Source organism: Hypanus sabinus, chromosome 14 (genome assembly GCF_030144855.1).
Source record: "Hypanus sabinus isolate sHypSab1 chromosome 14, sHypSab1.hap1, whole genome shotgun sequence".
Lineage (NCBI taxonomy): Eukaryota > Metazoa > Chordata > Chondrichthyes > Myliobatiformes > Dasyatidae > Hypanus > Hypanus sabinus.
The window spans coordinates 103,847,500-103,864,953 of record NC_082719.1 but is presented as its reverse complement, the minus strand read 5'-3'; the positions used below and the strand labels follow the sequence as shown (position 1 = coordinate 103,864,953).

At 41.7% G+C, this 17,454-nt stretch overlaps 1 protein-coding gene across 2 annotated transcripts in view; it reads right to left on the bottom strand.

The window, feature by feature from the left end:
• Positions 1–17,454, bottom strand: part of dym (dymeclin) — a 361,807-nt gene that overhangs the window by 129,636 nt on the left and 214,717 nt on the right. For both annotated transcript variants that reach the window (XM_059989749.1, XM_059989750.1), the window contains exon 14: positions 1,241–1,346. In XM_059989749.1, coding sequence (XP_059845732.1) covers positions 1,241–1,346 — 106 coding nt within the window. The remainder of the gene's footprint in view (positions 1–1,240; positions 1,347–17,454) is intronic.

Here is a 17,454-nt window from a genome sequence, read left to right as displayed (position 1 = left end):
CTGGTCACCGAATTATAGGAAAGATGTCAACAAAATAGAGAAAGTACAGAGAAGATTTACTAGAATGTTACCTGGGTTTCAGCACCTAAGTTACAGGGAAAGGTTGAACAAGTTAGGTCTTTATTCTTTGGAGCGTAGAAGGTTGACGGGGGGCTTGATAGAGGCATTTAAAATTATGAGGGGGATAGATAGAGTTGATGTGGATAGGCTTTTTCCATTGAGAGTAGGGGAGATTCAAACAAGAGGACATGAGTTGAGAGTTAGGGGACAAAAGTTTAAAGGTAACATGAGGGGGAATTTCTTTACTCAGAGAATGGTAGCTGTGTGGGACAAGTTTCCAGTAGAAGTGGTAGAGGCAGGTTCGGTATTGTCATTTAAAGTAAAATTGGATAGGTATAAGGACAGGAAAGGAATGGAGGGTTATGGACTGAGTGCGGGTCACTGGGACTAGGTGAGAGTAAGCGTTCAGCATGGACTAGAAGGGCCGAGATGGCCTGTTTCCGTGCTGTAATGGTTATATGGTTATATGAGAGTGTAGAACGAGCTGCCAGCGCAAATGGTGGATGTGGTGTTGATTTGAACATTTAAGAGAAATTTGGATAGGAACATGGATGAGAGGAGTGTGGAGGACTATGGTCCAATTGCAATTTGATGCATCTAGGCAGATTAATGGTTTGGCATGGACTAGATGGGCTGAAGGGCCTGTTTCTGGTTACAGTTTCCTATGACTCTATTATCCTCAAAGTAGTATATGGTGATGCACAGTTTTTTTTTATTATTCATTGAGAAATATAGCACAGAACAGGCCCCTCTGGCCCACCGAGTCGTGCCACCCAGCAACCCACCTATTTCACCCAAGCCTAGTCACAGGACAATACAATGACCAACTAATCTACTAACCGTTATGCCTTTGGACCGAGGGAAGAAACTGAAGCACCCGGAAGAAACCCACGCATAGACTGGAAGAACATACAAACTTTCATACAGAGGACATTGGAATTGAACTCCAAACTTCAACACCCCAAGCTGTACAAACATCACGCTAACTGCTTCGCTACTGTGGTGCCAACAATAGTATATATACTTCGGTAATAAATTTTCTTTGATGTTCAATATTTGATAAGATTTCTGTATATAAAATAACACATATAGTCTTGCTGCTTCTCTTTTGTCCAAGTAAGGTCAATATTATTCCATGCATGGCAAGTTTATTTTATGAAGTTCAATTGTAAAGACTTACGTGATCAGGCATTGGAGAATTCTCCTCTGTGCTGATTGAACTGCTTAATGACTGTGTAGCCTGTTCTAAAACTTTGTTGTGCTTCTTCGAAAGTAAAGCAAACAGGCTAAAGAAAAGACAAAAAATGAGGGAAAAAGTAGAGCAATAATTTTTTTAAAAACATCCACTACATAAAATATATGGCTATGCATCTTATTTTTATTTCAGACTATTATTACCAATGTTCACTATTCAATAAACCACATTTGTAATGAGAACATTTTAAATGTAAGCTTTCCCCTTCATAGCTGTTTGCTAAGCTTACCATTTAAAAATTAAGGCAGCTTTTCAAAAAAAATTGGAAAGACATTTAAGAAGTAAAATTTGTACAAGTGCTTAGAGAAAATATGTACTTCCAGTAACCCAAGTGAAGCCAACCTCAAGCTTAAGGAACACTAAAATTAGTTCCTTCTAAAGCTACATTATGCCTTTGCTTAGGAATTAGACAGCCTTTTTTGAATCTATAAAAAGTCAACTGACATGTAATTATTTCCTTCAGATCCTAATTTTTCACCTTAAGTTATTTTCATTTTACCACACACAGAGGCCCATGGAATAGATAGCTCTTTTCATTTCATGTTTACTTACTTGCCACCCAGGAGTTCTTTCCATTTCCAGTCACAACTGCCTTCTCTGTTTTAATTCCCAAACATAATGTAGCATAAATTAGATAGCATGTCTTATCAGGATAGATTGAGTGAGCAAGAGATGTACTAAATGATAAGAATAGATTGAGTGGACAGCCATAACTTTAAGGTGTTGGGTGGAAAGTATTGGGAGAATGACAGAGGTAAGTTTTCTACAGAGAATGGTAGGTGCATGGAATGCCCTGCCAGGGTGGTGGTGGAAGCAGATACATTAAAGCCCTTAAATAGGTACACGAAAGATAGAAAGATAGAGGGCTATGTGGGAGGGAAAGGTTAGATTGATCTCAGTGTAGAGTAAAGCGTCAGCATAACATTGTCAGCCAAAGGGCCTGTGCTGTGCTGTTATGTTCTATCTATAAAGCAGGTAACAAACATGATATTTTGATTGCTTACTAGATAAACATTTTCCACGCAAAGTATCTACCCATTTAGACCAAGACTGTTTGAGGTTCAGCTGTTGTACTTCAAGTTCAAGATGATCATTTGTACCACAACTGCTATTTCAGTCATGGCAATAATGTGATTATTACAAATGGGCTTCCTTTCATGCTGCTGCAAGAATATACAAACATAGAAAACCTACAGCACAATACAGGCCCTTCGGCTTACAACGCTGTGCCAAACATGTACTTACTTTAGAAATTACCGAGGTTACCCAAAGCCCTCTATTTTTCTAAGCTCCATGTACCTATCCTGGAGTCTGTTAAAAGACTCCACTGATTCCACCTCCACCACAGTTGCCAGCAGCTGATTCCATGCACTCACCCCTCTCTGCGTAAAATTCTTAGACCTGACATCTCCTCTGTACCTACTTCCAAGCACTTTAAAAATGTGCCCTCTCGTGTTTGCCACGAGAGGAGGTACAATTCAGTCTTATCCATTTGCCTCAAGCCCCTGTAGTTCTAGGATACCCATGGCTGAACCACCACAATCCCCACATTAACTGGTCTACCAGAAATAGCTAATTGGAGCCTGTTTTGCCACGCTAACTGTCTGTGGTGGGTCCCATCTCCCAGGGAGACTACTGCGACCCCGCCTGTCTTGAAACCCCTTGACTTGACCAGAGTCCCCACAGATTACCATGACCCGGGACCGGTATTCAGTAAACAAAGGGCTCTTTCCCTGCCTCCGCAACACCTGTATGATTGTGCCTTCGATCTTCTCTCCAGGGCCTCACTACCCACCAGTTGTCTTTATAACCTATACCGACCGGAGAGAGAGGCCATGGAGAAATACATTAGCGAGTCTCTTGTGGTGGGCATTATTAGACCATCATCCTCCCCAGTAGGTGCCAGTTTCTTCTTTGTAGAAAAGAAGGATGGGTCGCTTCGTCCTTGTATTGATCACCGAGGCCTAAACAATATAACAGTTAAAAATAAGTACCCACTACCCCTCATTAATTCGGCATTTCAAACACTTCACGGAGCCACCATCTTCTTGAAGTTGGACCTTCGTAATGTATACCATCTAGTCAGGATGAGGGAGGGGGACAAGTGGAAGATGGCCTTTAATACACCTCTGCACCACTTCGAATACTTGGTCAAGCCTCACCAAAGCTCCTGTCATTTTTCAAGCCCCAATCAATGATGTGCTCAGGGAATTTATTAATTGTTTCATATTCATTTACCTCGATGATATCTTAACTTTTTCTAGCAGCCCCTAGGAATACATTCACCATGTCTGTCTAGTCCTCCAGAGACTGTGGGAAAACCAGTTATTTGTGAAGGTGGAAAAAATGGGAGTTCCACATTCCTTCGGTCAGCTTCCTGGGCTATATCACTGAGAGCAGGCAGGTGCGAGCAGACCCCGAGAAGATCCGGGTGGTGGAAGAATGGCCGAGGCCCATGACCTGCAAGCAACTTCAGTGGTTCCTGGGGTTGCGAACTTCTACCGCCAACTTATCAGGGACTACAGTTGAGTGGTGGCCCCCACCCCATTACCCGGCTTACCTCGCCTACCACACCTTTTTGTTGGGACTCCGAAGCTGACTCAGCGTTCACTGGCCTGAGGAGGCATTTCACAACCGCTCCATCCTAGTCCATCTTGACCCTTCCCGCCAATTCATCGTTGAGGTGGACGCTGCTGACTCCAGGATAGAAGCAATCCTGTCTCAACGATCAAGTTCAGCTGAAAAGCTTCGCCCCGTGCCTTCTTTACCCGCTGACTGTCCCGCGCTGAGCGGAATTACGACGTGGGGAATCGGGAACTACTGGCGGTCAAACTAGCACTGGAAGAATGGAGGCAATGGCTGGAGGGGGTGGAACACCCATTTGTTGTGTGGACTAATCGTAAGAACTGCCAAACGTTTGAACTCCCGCCAGGCCCGTTGGGCATTATTTTTTGGACAGTTCAAGTTTTCCCTCACATACTGTCCAGGATCCAAGAATGGGACGCCAGAAGTGCTCTCCCACCAATATAACTCCAAGGAGGACACTTCCAGCCCAGGGACTATCCTCCCACCATCCTGCGTGGTTGCCACCCTCACTTGGGAGATCGAGTCCAAAGTAAAGGAAGCCCAACGGGACGACCCTGACCCCGGGAATCGCCTGTATGTGCCCGATTCTGTCAGATCTCAGGTTCTCCAGTGGGTGCACGCATCTCGGTTTGCCTGCCACCCCAGGAGTGATCAGACCCTGGCTCTCCTGAAAAGACACCGTTGGTGGCCGTCCATGGAGCCAGATACCCGTTCCTATGTCTCGGCATGTTCCATCTGTGCCTGTGGAAAAGCCTCTCATCGGCCACCTGTGGGATTACTTCGTCCTCCACCTGTCCCTGGTCGCAAATTGCCCTAGACTTGATCACCGGTCTACCCCCTTCCTGTGGAAACACCACTGTCCTCACCGTGGTAGACCGGTTCTCCAAGATGGTGCACTTTGTAGCCCTCCCAAAATTCCTTTCTGCTCAGGAAACAGCAGACTTTCTCGTCCGCCACATCTTCAGCCTCCATGGAATCCCCACAGACATCATCTCCGATCGAGGTCCCCAATTCATCTTGCAGGTATGGAAGGTCTTCTGTCAAGCCTTAGGTGCATCGGTCAGCCTGTCATCCAGCTTCCACCCCCAGATGAACAGGCAAACGGAATGGGTCAATCAGGACTTGGAGGCAACGCTACGTTATGTAACAGCAAGCAACCCGTCGACCTGGAGCAACCACCTCCCATAGGTTGAGTACGCCCACAACTCTCTGGTGAGATCTGCCATTGGGAGGCCTCCCTTCGAGTGCTCCCTTCGGTACCAACCCCCATTGTTCCCCGCACAAGAAGAGGAGATTGCAGTGCCGTCTGTTCAGGAACATATTGGGGACCGTATCGATCAGTGCCTTAAGGTTTGGGAGGAGACATGCACGGCCTTACTCAGATCAGCAAATCACAATAAGAAGATTGCTGACTGACACCGGACTCCGGCGCCTGAGTACCGACCTGGGCAGATCGTGTGGCTTTCATCCAAGGGCATCCCGCTCAAAAACAAGCCTAGGAAACTTGCCCCTTGCTTCCTGGGACCTTTCAAGGTTGAAAGTGTCATCAATCCCACAGCAGTCCAAATTAAACTGCCAAGATCTATGCACATCCACCCTACGTTTCACGTTTCCCAATTAAAGCCGGTTTCCGTCAGCCCCTTGTGTCCTCCAACTGAAACTCCCCCACCTGCCCGTATCATCAACAACCATCCGGCATACACCATCTGATGACTACTGCAATACCTGGTAGACTGGGAAGGGTACAGTCCAGAAGAGTCTTTCTGGGTTCCCCGCTCCTTCATCCTGGATCCTTCCCTCATCCAGGGCTTTCATTGGGACCATCCAGACAAGCCTGAAGAAGTGCCTGGAGGCTCCTGTTGGGGGGGCATATTATCATGGTCTTGTCAGGCAATTCCCCACCCTGCTATTACCTCAGTAATTGGGCCTCAATTCTCTCGTCTAATTTCTAATCATTCCCAGTTCCACTAATTACCCGCACCTGCTTTCCATCAGCAAATGCAGGATAAAAACCTTGGAATCACAACAAGGAGATGCCAGTTCGTTGGTCGACTCCTGTATGAGTAACCTTGTTTCATGGTTCTTTCGGACTGTCAGTTCTAAGTTCCGCATCATTTCCTGGATTCTCCATGTGAACCTGATCTCCCTGTAAAGACACTCCTGGATACCTATTCCATGCTCGCTACAGTGCTAACACCTCCCGACTCTGCCTCTGTGCCTGTGTCCTGCACTTGGGTTCGTCCCCAGCCACATCCTTGCAACATTTACAAAGAACGTGAAAAATATCAACAAGTCTATTTCAGCCCTTCATCAAATTCAAAGGATGGAAGGTTGGAGGAACAGTTGGTTTAATGTAAAAAAAACAAATTCATGCAATTCACTGACTGTCCCACCAAAGAAGGTGAAAGACAACTTCCTTGTTTCCTGGTTCTAGATCTGTAACCTTGTAGGTTATACCAGATCGAGTGATACAGAAATAGATGACTCCAACAATGGAACAGGCCTTTCAGCCCATTTCAGCCCATTTAGAACTATACTGCTTGGTCCCATTGATACATGCCTGGATGAGTGCCCCCCATTCCCCTCACATCCAAGCTCATCTTAAATGTCAAAATCTAACCTGCATCCTTCACTTCTGCTGGCAGCTTGTTCTCCACTCACACCACCTCCTGAATGAAGAAGTTCCCCCTCAGGTACCCTTTAATTATAACTCATGACCTCTAGTTCTAATCTCACCCAGCTTCAGTGGAAAAAGCCTGTTTGCATTTACCCATCCATACACCTCACAATTTTGTATACCTCTATCAAATCTCCTCTCATTCTCCTATGCTCCAGGGAACTTATTCAACCTTTCCCTGTATCTTAGGTCCTCAAGACCCAGCAAGATCCTTGTAAGTTTCTTCTGTACTCGTTCAAATCTTATTGACATCTTTCCTGTAGCTAGGTGACCAGAAATGCACACAATACAGGTATCCCCTGCTTTTCGAAAGTTCGCTTTATGCCACTTTGTTTTACAAAAGACCTACGTTAGTACCTACATAAATGGTACGATTTATTTCGTTAACTGAAATAAATCCAAAGAGGATTTTCGTTTTTACTAAGTGAAAAGCGGAAATATTGTTCAGCGTTTGTTTTGCAGCGAGCCGTTATAGAGACAGCGCGCACCCCGAGCAGCGAGAGTGGCGCCACCAAGCGCCTTCCCTGGGAACTACACTCGGCATCAAGCCACCATAGCTTTGAACTGAGTCTGTGAGCATCTGTGCTTTATCTCAATTTATTTTGTGCATCTGTTAGCAACATGTGTCCTAAGGTATCAGAAAAGCCTAACAGAGTTCGTAAGGGTGTTACACTCAGTGTAAAACTGGATGTAATTAAGCATTTCGATTGTGGTGAACAAAATAAAGACATTGTGCATGCGTTGAACTCCCTGTGTAAGTGAAACTACACTGTACATACATTATTTCTACTTCATATAGGCTGTGTATTTATCATATCATTCCTGCTTTTATTATATATTAGTGTTATTTTAGGTCTTATGTGTTATTTGGTTTGATTTGGTAGGTTATTTTTGGGTCTGGGAACGCTCAAAAATTTTTCCCATATAAATTAATGGTAATTGCTTCTTCGCTTTACGCCATTTTGGCTTTCAAAAGGTTTCATGGAACGCTCTACTTTCAAATAGCAGGGGGTACCTGCATTCCAAATTTGGTCTCGCCAGTGTCTTATACAACTTCAACATAACATCCCAACTCCTGTACTCAGTACACTGTTTCCTGAAGACCAGTGTGCCGAAAGTTTTCTTTAGGACCCTATCTACCTGTGATGCTATACTCCCATATCCCTTAGTTCAGTCACACACGTCAAAGCCATACCATTCACTAAGTAATATTTACTGCATGTTTAAACAAACGCCCATCTGTGCAGCATCATTTAGTTCATATTATTATTATATTTTTGTTATTATTATAATTATTATTCTTATAGAGATACAGCATAGTAACAGGCCCATCTGACGCAACAAGCCCATGCCACCAAATTACACCCATGTGACCAATTAACCTACTAACTGGTATGTCTTTAGGGATGAATTGGACACAGTCACAGGGAAAGTGTATCAACACCTTATAGACAGTGGTGAGAATTAAACAAGTGCTGTAATAGCCTTTTGCTAACCACTACACTACCATGCTGTCACGCCAACCCTGATCTATGAATGCCAGTGTGCCAAAAGCTCTCCTTATGACCATATCTACATGTGACACCACTTTCAAGAGGTTATGCATCTGTACTGCCATATCCTTTTATTCTACCAAACAATTCAGTGCTCAACCATTGATTTACTAGTAGTTATTAAATGTTCAAGACACTCATTAGCACATCTGTTTAGCATCATTTATGTGGTTCATATGTTGAGTAACTCACATAAAATGCTGGAGGAACCCAGTAGGTCAGGCAACATCAATGGAAAGGGATGAAGAGTCGACACTTCGAGCCGAGATCCTTCATCAGGATGCCTGGATGACTTCCTCTAGCATTTTGTGTGTGGTTCGTGTTCATATATTGTGTTTACAATTGGAATTGACTGTACATTTGCCTATATTTCATTCACATATCTGGTGGTGAAACAGTTTCAGACATCCAAGAGTTTGAGGACATGGAAAACACAAAGCAACCTGAAATTATCAAATGTTCTCATAAGCAAAGTAACTCAATGTTCAAGGAGCAGCCTCTTCCATGGTGACTTCTCATTGAGGAGTTGAGAATTAACAAACTCTGGCATTGTTTCAACCTGATTACCAATCATCTATAATTTTTAAAAAGTGATTCTGTTACACACACAAAATACTGGATGAACTCAGCAGGTCAAGCAGCATCTATGGAGGGAAATAAACAGTCAACGTTTTGGGCGGAGTTCATCTGAACTGGAAAAGAAGGGGGAAGAAGCCCTTTTTAATTAAGTAGAAATGAGCAATGGTGTCTGATTGCAGAGTTCCTTCAGTTTGTGTGTGTTGCTCTGGATTTCCAGTATCTACAGAACCAATTGTGTTTGTGATTCTATTGCTTTAAGTTTGCAAGAAGAATGAACATTTTTAGCACTGAATCAGTAAGTGATACAGAAAATGACAGCTCCAACACTCTTCTGTGGATGAACTGAGCAACAAGTTCCTATTTGAAGTCCCTTAAAATTTCTGACTGTACCTTACTTTTCTTCCTGTTGCAAACCTCTTCAGAAGGAACACTTGACAAATAATTCTGTCAATGGAATGATTTTGATGATGAAAGACACTGCTTTCCAAAAAAAATAGATATTTTTGTAACAACGTAAGAGAAACTTCTGTGTTATTTAGGGTTGCCTAGAGATGATCCTTCTAGTTACTTCTGAAAACTCTGCCCTCAGTATATTTCCAGGACACTGGGATAATTGACAATGCGGAGCATTTGATGCCTCTTGGCCTGTACTTGCTGAAGTTTAGGAAAATGATGGGGATCTCACTGAAAGCTTATGAGTATTGAAAGATCTAGGTAGAGTGAATGTGGAGAGGACGTTTCCTTTAGTGGGGGAGTATCCAACCAGAGGATACAGCCTCAGAATAGGGGGACCTCCTGTTAGAACAGAGATGAGGAAAAAAATCTTTAGACGGAGAGTGATGAATCTGTGATATTCATCGCCATGGACAGCTGAGAAGGCTAAATTATTGAGTATATTTAAAGTATTAGTCAGGGTGTCAAAGGTTACAGGCTGAGAATGAGTTTAAGAGGGAAAATAAGTCTGTCATTATGGAATGGCGGAGTAGACTCAATGGGCCGAGTGTTCTAATTCAGCTCTTATGTCTTAGAGTCTTATGGTTTAATATTTGTAAACCTATCATCCTTTCTGGATCACATGTCAGAGATGTAGTGCCTCAGTTCAAAATGCCAAACAAAAAGAGAGTACTTTTGCATTTCTCAATTTCACAGATCTATCTAGCATGGAGTAATAACCTTCCAATTCTGCAGCCTGAATGTATCTGTTGAATAAATTGACAGGGAAGGGATTATTTCCTAGTGAAGGAATTTTTCCATAGTAGCTGGCAATCTTCCCAGGTAGCTCAAATGTTCTCAAATTGTAGGCAGCAGATGTTTTTCATAGTCATAGAGCACTAAAGCATAGAAACAAGCCCTTTGGCCCATCTAGTTGGTGTCCAACTATTATTCTACCGGTCCTATGAACCCACATCTGGACATAGCACTCCATACCCCTGCCATTCATGTACTTAACTAAATTTCTCTTAAATGTTAAATTGAGTCCACGTTCTACACTCTCACCACCCTCTGAATGAAGAAGTTCCCCCTAAACATTTCATCTTTCACCCTTAACCCATGACCTCTAGCTCTAGTCCCGCCCAACCTCAGTGGGAAAAGCCAGTTAGCGTTTACCCTATCTATACCCCTCATAATTTTGTATACATCTATCAAATCTCCCCCTCATTCACCTGCACTCCAGGAAATAAAGCCATCGCCTATTCACCCTTTCCCTATAATTCAGAACATCAAGTCCTGGCATCATCCTTGTATATGTCCTCTGTACTCCTTCAATCTTAATTTATATCTTTCCTGTTAGTAAGTGACCAAAACTGGAGATAATACTGCAAATTAGACCTCACCAACATACTTGAAAGAAAATAATTTTTAAGGTTACATGTAGTTCTACTGAGATCTATCACAGACCTGGTGGGGTTGAATGGTTTCCTTCTATCCTAATGCAGTTTCACTATAACCCATAGCTGATCAATCCTTTTTCTGAATTTCTAACATCGTTCACCCAATAGCTAATTAGTTAAGAATTGACTAGTTAATCTACTTTTTCATGACTTTGGACCACACTCAATGGTGGACAACACTCCAAGAATAACCTTGTTCTTCTTGAATTGCATGGAATCTTGTATGTATATTTCATCAAGTACGATTTTGGTTTATTGTCTTTTTTTTCTTTAAGCCCATCACCCCTACTGCGGCATAGGCATAGACAGCAGTTTGCCAAGTCCTCTGGCCTGCCCAGTCTTGCAAGTTGTCCCCACGTGTAGCCCATCTTCTTGGTGTATCCTTTCTCTTCCAGGGATAAGGTCTTTGGAGCTTCTGTTGGCATTTCTGTAGCTCTGGGTTTTTACAGGATTGGGATGCTAGTCCAATGTCCAACCCTCCTCCTTTCACAGCTGGCTGGGCTTGGGACATCCATGGTGGGGTTTGGTTTATTGTCACACTGATAAAATAGTATCCTCAGCCAGAGCTCAAAGAAAGATTAGCTTTATTTGTCACATGTACATCGGCACATTAAAACTAACAGTTATTTTGCATCAACAACCAACACAGTCTGAGGATGTACTGGGGGCAGCCCACAAGTGTCACCATGATTCTGGCACCAACTTAGCATGCCCACAACTCACTAACCCTAACCTGTACATCTTCAGAATATGGAAGAAAACTAGAGAACCTGGAGAAAAGCTGCACAGTTACAGGAAGAATGAATAAACTCCTTTCAGACAGTGGCAGAACTGAACCTGGGTCACTGATGCTGTCATAGCTTATGCTAACTGCTACATTGCTGCCCTAATTACAACTTGGTTGTCATAATCAACAGTGGAATCACTAAAGGATCATTGCACCAGTTGCTTGATAAGCACATCCCACCTATCTTAAGAGATGTTTTCAAAAGTAACTACAGTTCTTTTCTGGAGAGAATAAAATTAACATATACTCAGTGGCCGCTTTATTAAATACACCTGTACACATACTCTTAATGCAAATATATAATCAGCCAATCATGTGGCAGCAACTCAATACATAAAAGCATGCAGATGTGATCAAGAGGTTCAGCTGTTGTTCAGACCAAATATCAGAACGGGGAAGAAATATGATCTAAGTGACTAAGTAACTAATCAAGTGGCCACTGAGTACACGTCAATGAAATTAAACCGGATTCTGATTCTCTAAAAAAGACAAAAGGATGATGTGTTATAGTTATGTAAAGGGCTGACAGGGTTAATCCTGACAATTTGTTTTCAATTGAGCTAAGGACAATCATTAATTAATCTAATCAGGAGAATCTGGAGGAACTCTTACTTACATAGAAAGTGGTTAGCACTCACAATTCTCTATCATAAGAATCATTTCAAGGAGAAGACGAAGATAAATTTTAGCTGAAGTACCTAAATGAGAATGGAATGGAGAGATAATTTTATTTATTCATTTGGTGATCTAACAGGGAATAGGCTCTTGTGGCCTATGAGCCACACCGCCCCAAAAATCCCAACATTCTTCATTAATCCTAACCTAATCTCAGGAGAATTTACAATAACGAATTAACCTATCTGGTACGTCTTTGGACTGTGGGAGGAAACAAGAACACATGGAGAAAACCCATGCATTCTACGAGGAGGACATACAGAGAGCTTGAACTCCAAATTACAAAACCCCAAGCTGTAATAGCATTGCGCTAACCGCTGTGCTACTGTGGTGATATATGTAATGAATGAAAGAACATGGATTATGTATAGGCAAAGGGGATTTGCTATCATTCAGTATTGCCTTCAGTACAGACATTATCAGTTGAAAGGACTGGTCCTGTGCTCTGCAGAAGCAGGACACAATAGGGTAACGGCTAGTGCAGTGCTTTACAGCACAGACTATAAAACCGGAGAACTCAGAGAAAACCCATGTATTCCATGGGGTACAGAGACACCTTACAAAACAGAGTAGCGCCAGAATTGAACTCCAAACTCTGGAACATCCCAAGCTGAAATAACGTCTCCCTGCTACGCTACCATGTCACTATGGCTGACTTATATTGAAGGAGCTGTTAGACAAAGAAGCTTAGGAGAAGAGACAATGGTAAGTGCTTGTTGTTAGATCCAGCCTGGATTTCTGAGTTATAATAACTTAACAAGTCTGAGCTGACCAGATTTACTACACCACTAGGATTTCTGCATTCAATCAATTCATTTTAAATTGTAAAAAGATCTCTATGCTGCAAGGAAATTTTCTTTTGAAAAATGTTCATTTTTTCTTGAATTCAATATCCCTAATAAGGAAACAGTTTTTTTGTGTGCTTTTGGTAAATTCTGCAAATTTTCAAATTGCAAACATTTAATTGGTATTAAAGACATGTTTTCACATTTCCATTTTAAATATTCAATTGTACCAAGACGGGATTATAAATGTCATTGATTTTCTTTTCTGCTGTTACTGGGAATCTAGCCAGATCTCTTTTCAAAAATTACCCACAACCAGAGGAAATTTATCTTGTTTTAGGAGTATGATCACAATATATGTAATTAAGTATGATTGGTGACATACCAAAGAAATATGGAAAGACTATTCAAAAGATGTTCTCAATCAAAACAAAGGCTTAGGAAGATCAATGCATTGTCTACAACAGAGTATATAACGACAGCCACATGAATTACAAGGCTGCATAATTCATTTATGCTATCATATAACAGGATGTTCACTTAACAGTTTTTAAGCCTACCAGTTTCTTTATTTTTATAACTAGTTCCTTAAAGTTGTGATACCCACAGGGTGGTAGTGGTACCTATTAAATGTTCCCAAAGGCATGCGTCTCAAATACCCTCTGACAACCAAGTTCACCTCCAGGCCTTTACAATTGGCTTAACTACTAAGCCCAGCAGAACCGTTTCTACTAGCGGAGAAAGGGCAATGGGGGTTACTGACTCCTTAAAACCAGTTGCTTCAGGCAGATGGGGCTCATCAGCCGTGGTGGAAGCTCATCTAGAAGGAAAACTCTGATCTCAAACCTCCACTGCCTTGCGGCTATACTGACTCACAGGGAAGGCTTCAGGAGTACAACCTATATTGAGTGCAATGCTGACTGGGAACTCCTGCAATGCCGCCGGTGCCAAACTGTATTAGTCTCTGCTGTTCCTTTGGATTAATCAGCCATGTGGAGAGTGGGAGCCTGCTACAAGGGCAACAGCTTGCTCCCTAATCGTACTGCCCTGGCTTTGTGTATCCGGACAGCTAGGATGCAACATCTATGATCAACCCGAAAAACGGAGGGTCCCATAACTGAGAACTAACCTGCAAGTTTTACTAATAGTTCACTGTAAAATCAGTTAGAGTGAACATGTAACAGTAATAAAAAAGTCAGATGAATAGGATGAGTGGAGTGAAGTCTGGTTTGCCTGCCATATATATTCTTAGTTAATAGCTATAGAGAGGTTCAGGATGCTTTTGGAAACTTTTCCAGTTACCTCTGTACATAATTATCAGTTTAGAGCACCTAAACTGTTTGGAATTGCATGTCTCTTTTCTTCAAATTAATGAACAATCAGGTATGACAGCCTGGGTCTGTACACCAGAAATATACTCAGTATTTGTGCCATTTGTATTTTAGTGATTCAAAAGAAGGGTTAGTTTTATTAGACATACATACATCAAGACATAAAATGAAATGCACTGTTTGCGTCAAATCAAATCAGTGAGGGTTGTGCTGAACAGCTAAGTGCCTCCACGCTTCCAGCACCAAAACAGCATGCCCACAAATTATTAACCCTAACCCGTATGCAAAAGTCATAGACACGAACGTCTTACCTAGGCTGCCTCCGACTTTTGCACTGTACTGTAATAATTTTGTGTATCACACTGTACTGCTGCCACAAAAGAAAACAAATTTTATGATGCATGTGACTGATGATAAACCTGATTCTGATATGGGTCTCTATTGTGGACTGAGAGAGGGAAGGGGACAGGGAGAGGGGAGTTATGGTTGGGAATGGGGGAAAGGAGGGGGGGAGCAGGAAGCACCAGACAGACGTTCTGTAATGATGAATAAACCAATTGCTTGAAATCAAATAACCTTGCCTGGTGTCTCAGGACTGGGTGTGTCTGCACCCATACCATCCCCCCATCATCACTTCTTCTCCGTCAACTATCCTACACCCCTCCCACTGTGCTCCACCCTTATCAATTCCAACATCCCTTGCTCCTGCCAGAATTACAAACTCATTCTCTGTTCCACGTTAACAAATACAATACAGTGCAAGTCTTAGGCATCCAAGCTATATTTATGTACCCAAGACTTTTGCACAGTACTGTATGGTCTTTGGAATGTGGTAGGAAACCAGAGCACCCAGAGAAAGCACGTGGTTACAGGGAGAACGCACAAACTCTAGTGGGGGGAATTGAACCTTGATCGGTGATAGCATGACGCTAACCACAACACTATCTGAGAAAATATTAAAAAGTTGGCTAAATAGCAAATGGCACCAAATTAGTATAGTTTTGAACTAGTGTTGTAAATTCTAAATGATCATTGATATTTGAGAACATCAAGCCACTTACAACTCTTAATGCTTCAAAAGAGGCACAGCAAACCACACTGATCACTATGAAGCTTCAGTTCATAGTACATTTATTATTAAAGTACATACAACCCTGAGATTCATCCTCTTGCAGGCATTCACAATAAATGCAAGAAACACAATGGAACCAATCAAAGACCGCACCCAACGGGATGGACAAACAATCAATGTACAAAAGACAATAAACTATGCAAATACAAAACAAAAGAAAAAAAGAAATAGTGACAATAATAAATAAATAGGCAATAAATATCAAGAACATGATATTAAGAGTCCTTGAAAGTAAGTCTATAAGTTGTGGCAACAGTTCAGTGGTGGTGTGAGGGTAGTTGAGTGAAGTTATCCCCTCTGGTTCAAGAGCTTGATGGTTGAGTGCTAATAACTGTTCTTGAACCTTGTGGTGTGAGTCCTGAGGCTCCTGTACTTCCTTCTCAATGGCAGCAGTGAGAAGAGAGCATGATCTGGGCAGTGGGGATCCTTGATGATGAATGCTACTTTCCTGCAACAGTGCTGCATGTAGATGGTGAGGAGGACTTTACCCATAATGGGTGTATCCACTACTCTTCGTAGCCTTTTCCATTCAATGATATTGGTGTTTCCGTACCAAGTTGAGATGCAATCAGTCATTATACAGTACTCTTCACAGCACATCTATAGAAGTTCGTCAAAGTTTTAGGTGACATGCCAAATCTTCATAAACTTGGAAGAAAATAGAGGCACTGCCTTGCTTTCTTCATAATAGATCTTACATGCTGGTCCCAGGACAGATCTTCTGAAATGATAAACCAACGAATTTAAAGTTGCAGACTCTCTTCCACCTCTGATCCCCCAATGAGGACTGGAACATGAACCTCTGGTTTCCTCCTTCTGAAGTCAACAGTCAGCTCCTTGGTCATGCTGATATTGGTTGTTGTTGTGACAGCCAGCAATGAGAAAATGAGGTAGATGTAAAAAAGGATAAAGAATCTCAGCCCAATCAATCAAGACAATCTCATATGACCAGTACTCTTTGTTCTATGATCACCACTTGCCTCCATTCTCTAGACCACCAGCCCAACTGTACTTAGTTGGGTAAGAGTACTTGATAACAATTAAACTATCTTAGCTTTAATTTCAACAAGAAACTAACTGTATTTTGAACAACAGCTTGAAGATAAGAAAGGAATACAATTATTTTTGTTACAATACTGTGTCAAAACTGAGAAAATGATTTGCAGACTTCTGAAAAAACTCTGATTATAGAATGCAAGGCTTTTTTTTCTGGCAACAAAACATCCTATATGAAGAAACCAAATAAAAAATCCACCATCCAATTAAAGGATAGGTATTAGATATTTCTCATCTAGACACTTTGTTTTTCTCACTTCCCCCCTTCAACCCCAATTTCCTGTCTGTGGTAAGAAACGTATGTAATAATAACAAGTTTATAGAACACTTTTCACACAGGCAATGTAGTTCAAAGTGCTTTACAATTAAATAAAAGTAGAAACATGAAAATAAAATACGAAAATAAAACTAAACATGAAACTAAAAAATAAAATCATTATCATTAAAAGCAAGGTTAAATAAATAGGTTTTGAGCTGGTGTTTAAAAGTGTCAACTGAGTTTGCATGCCTTATAGTTTTAGGTATTGAATTCCACAGTTTAGGAGCATAGTTCAAAAAAGCTGACCTGACAATTAGCTTTTGAGGGAAATTGTTTAAATTTAAGAGACCAGCAAAAGAAGACCTGTAAGCTCAAGCAGGCTTATAAAATGAAAGTGGTCCTGTGATATACTCCAGTCCCAGACCATTAAGAGCTTTAAAAACAAGTACAGAACTTTCAAGTCAATTCTAAAAGATACAGGAAGCCAATGCAGAGTAACGAGGTCAGGACTGATGGAACATCCTGGTTTTGGTTAAAAGTCCAGCAGGAGCATTTTGAATGAGTTGACGTTTATCAATAGATTACTCTAGAAGGCCAGTAAAAGTGCATTGCAGTAATCTAGTCTATTTGCTTATAAAAGCACGAAATAGTTTTCAACATTTTACCATGAAGAAATAGATGTAGATGAACAAGAAAGGTCTCAGCCTGAAACATTGATTGTTTATTTATTTGCATGGATGCTGCTGACCTGCTGAGTTCCTCCACTATTTTGTATGTGTTGCTATAGATTTTCAGCACCTGCAGAATCCTTTGTGTTTATGTAGGTG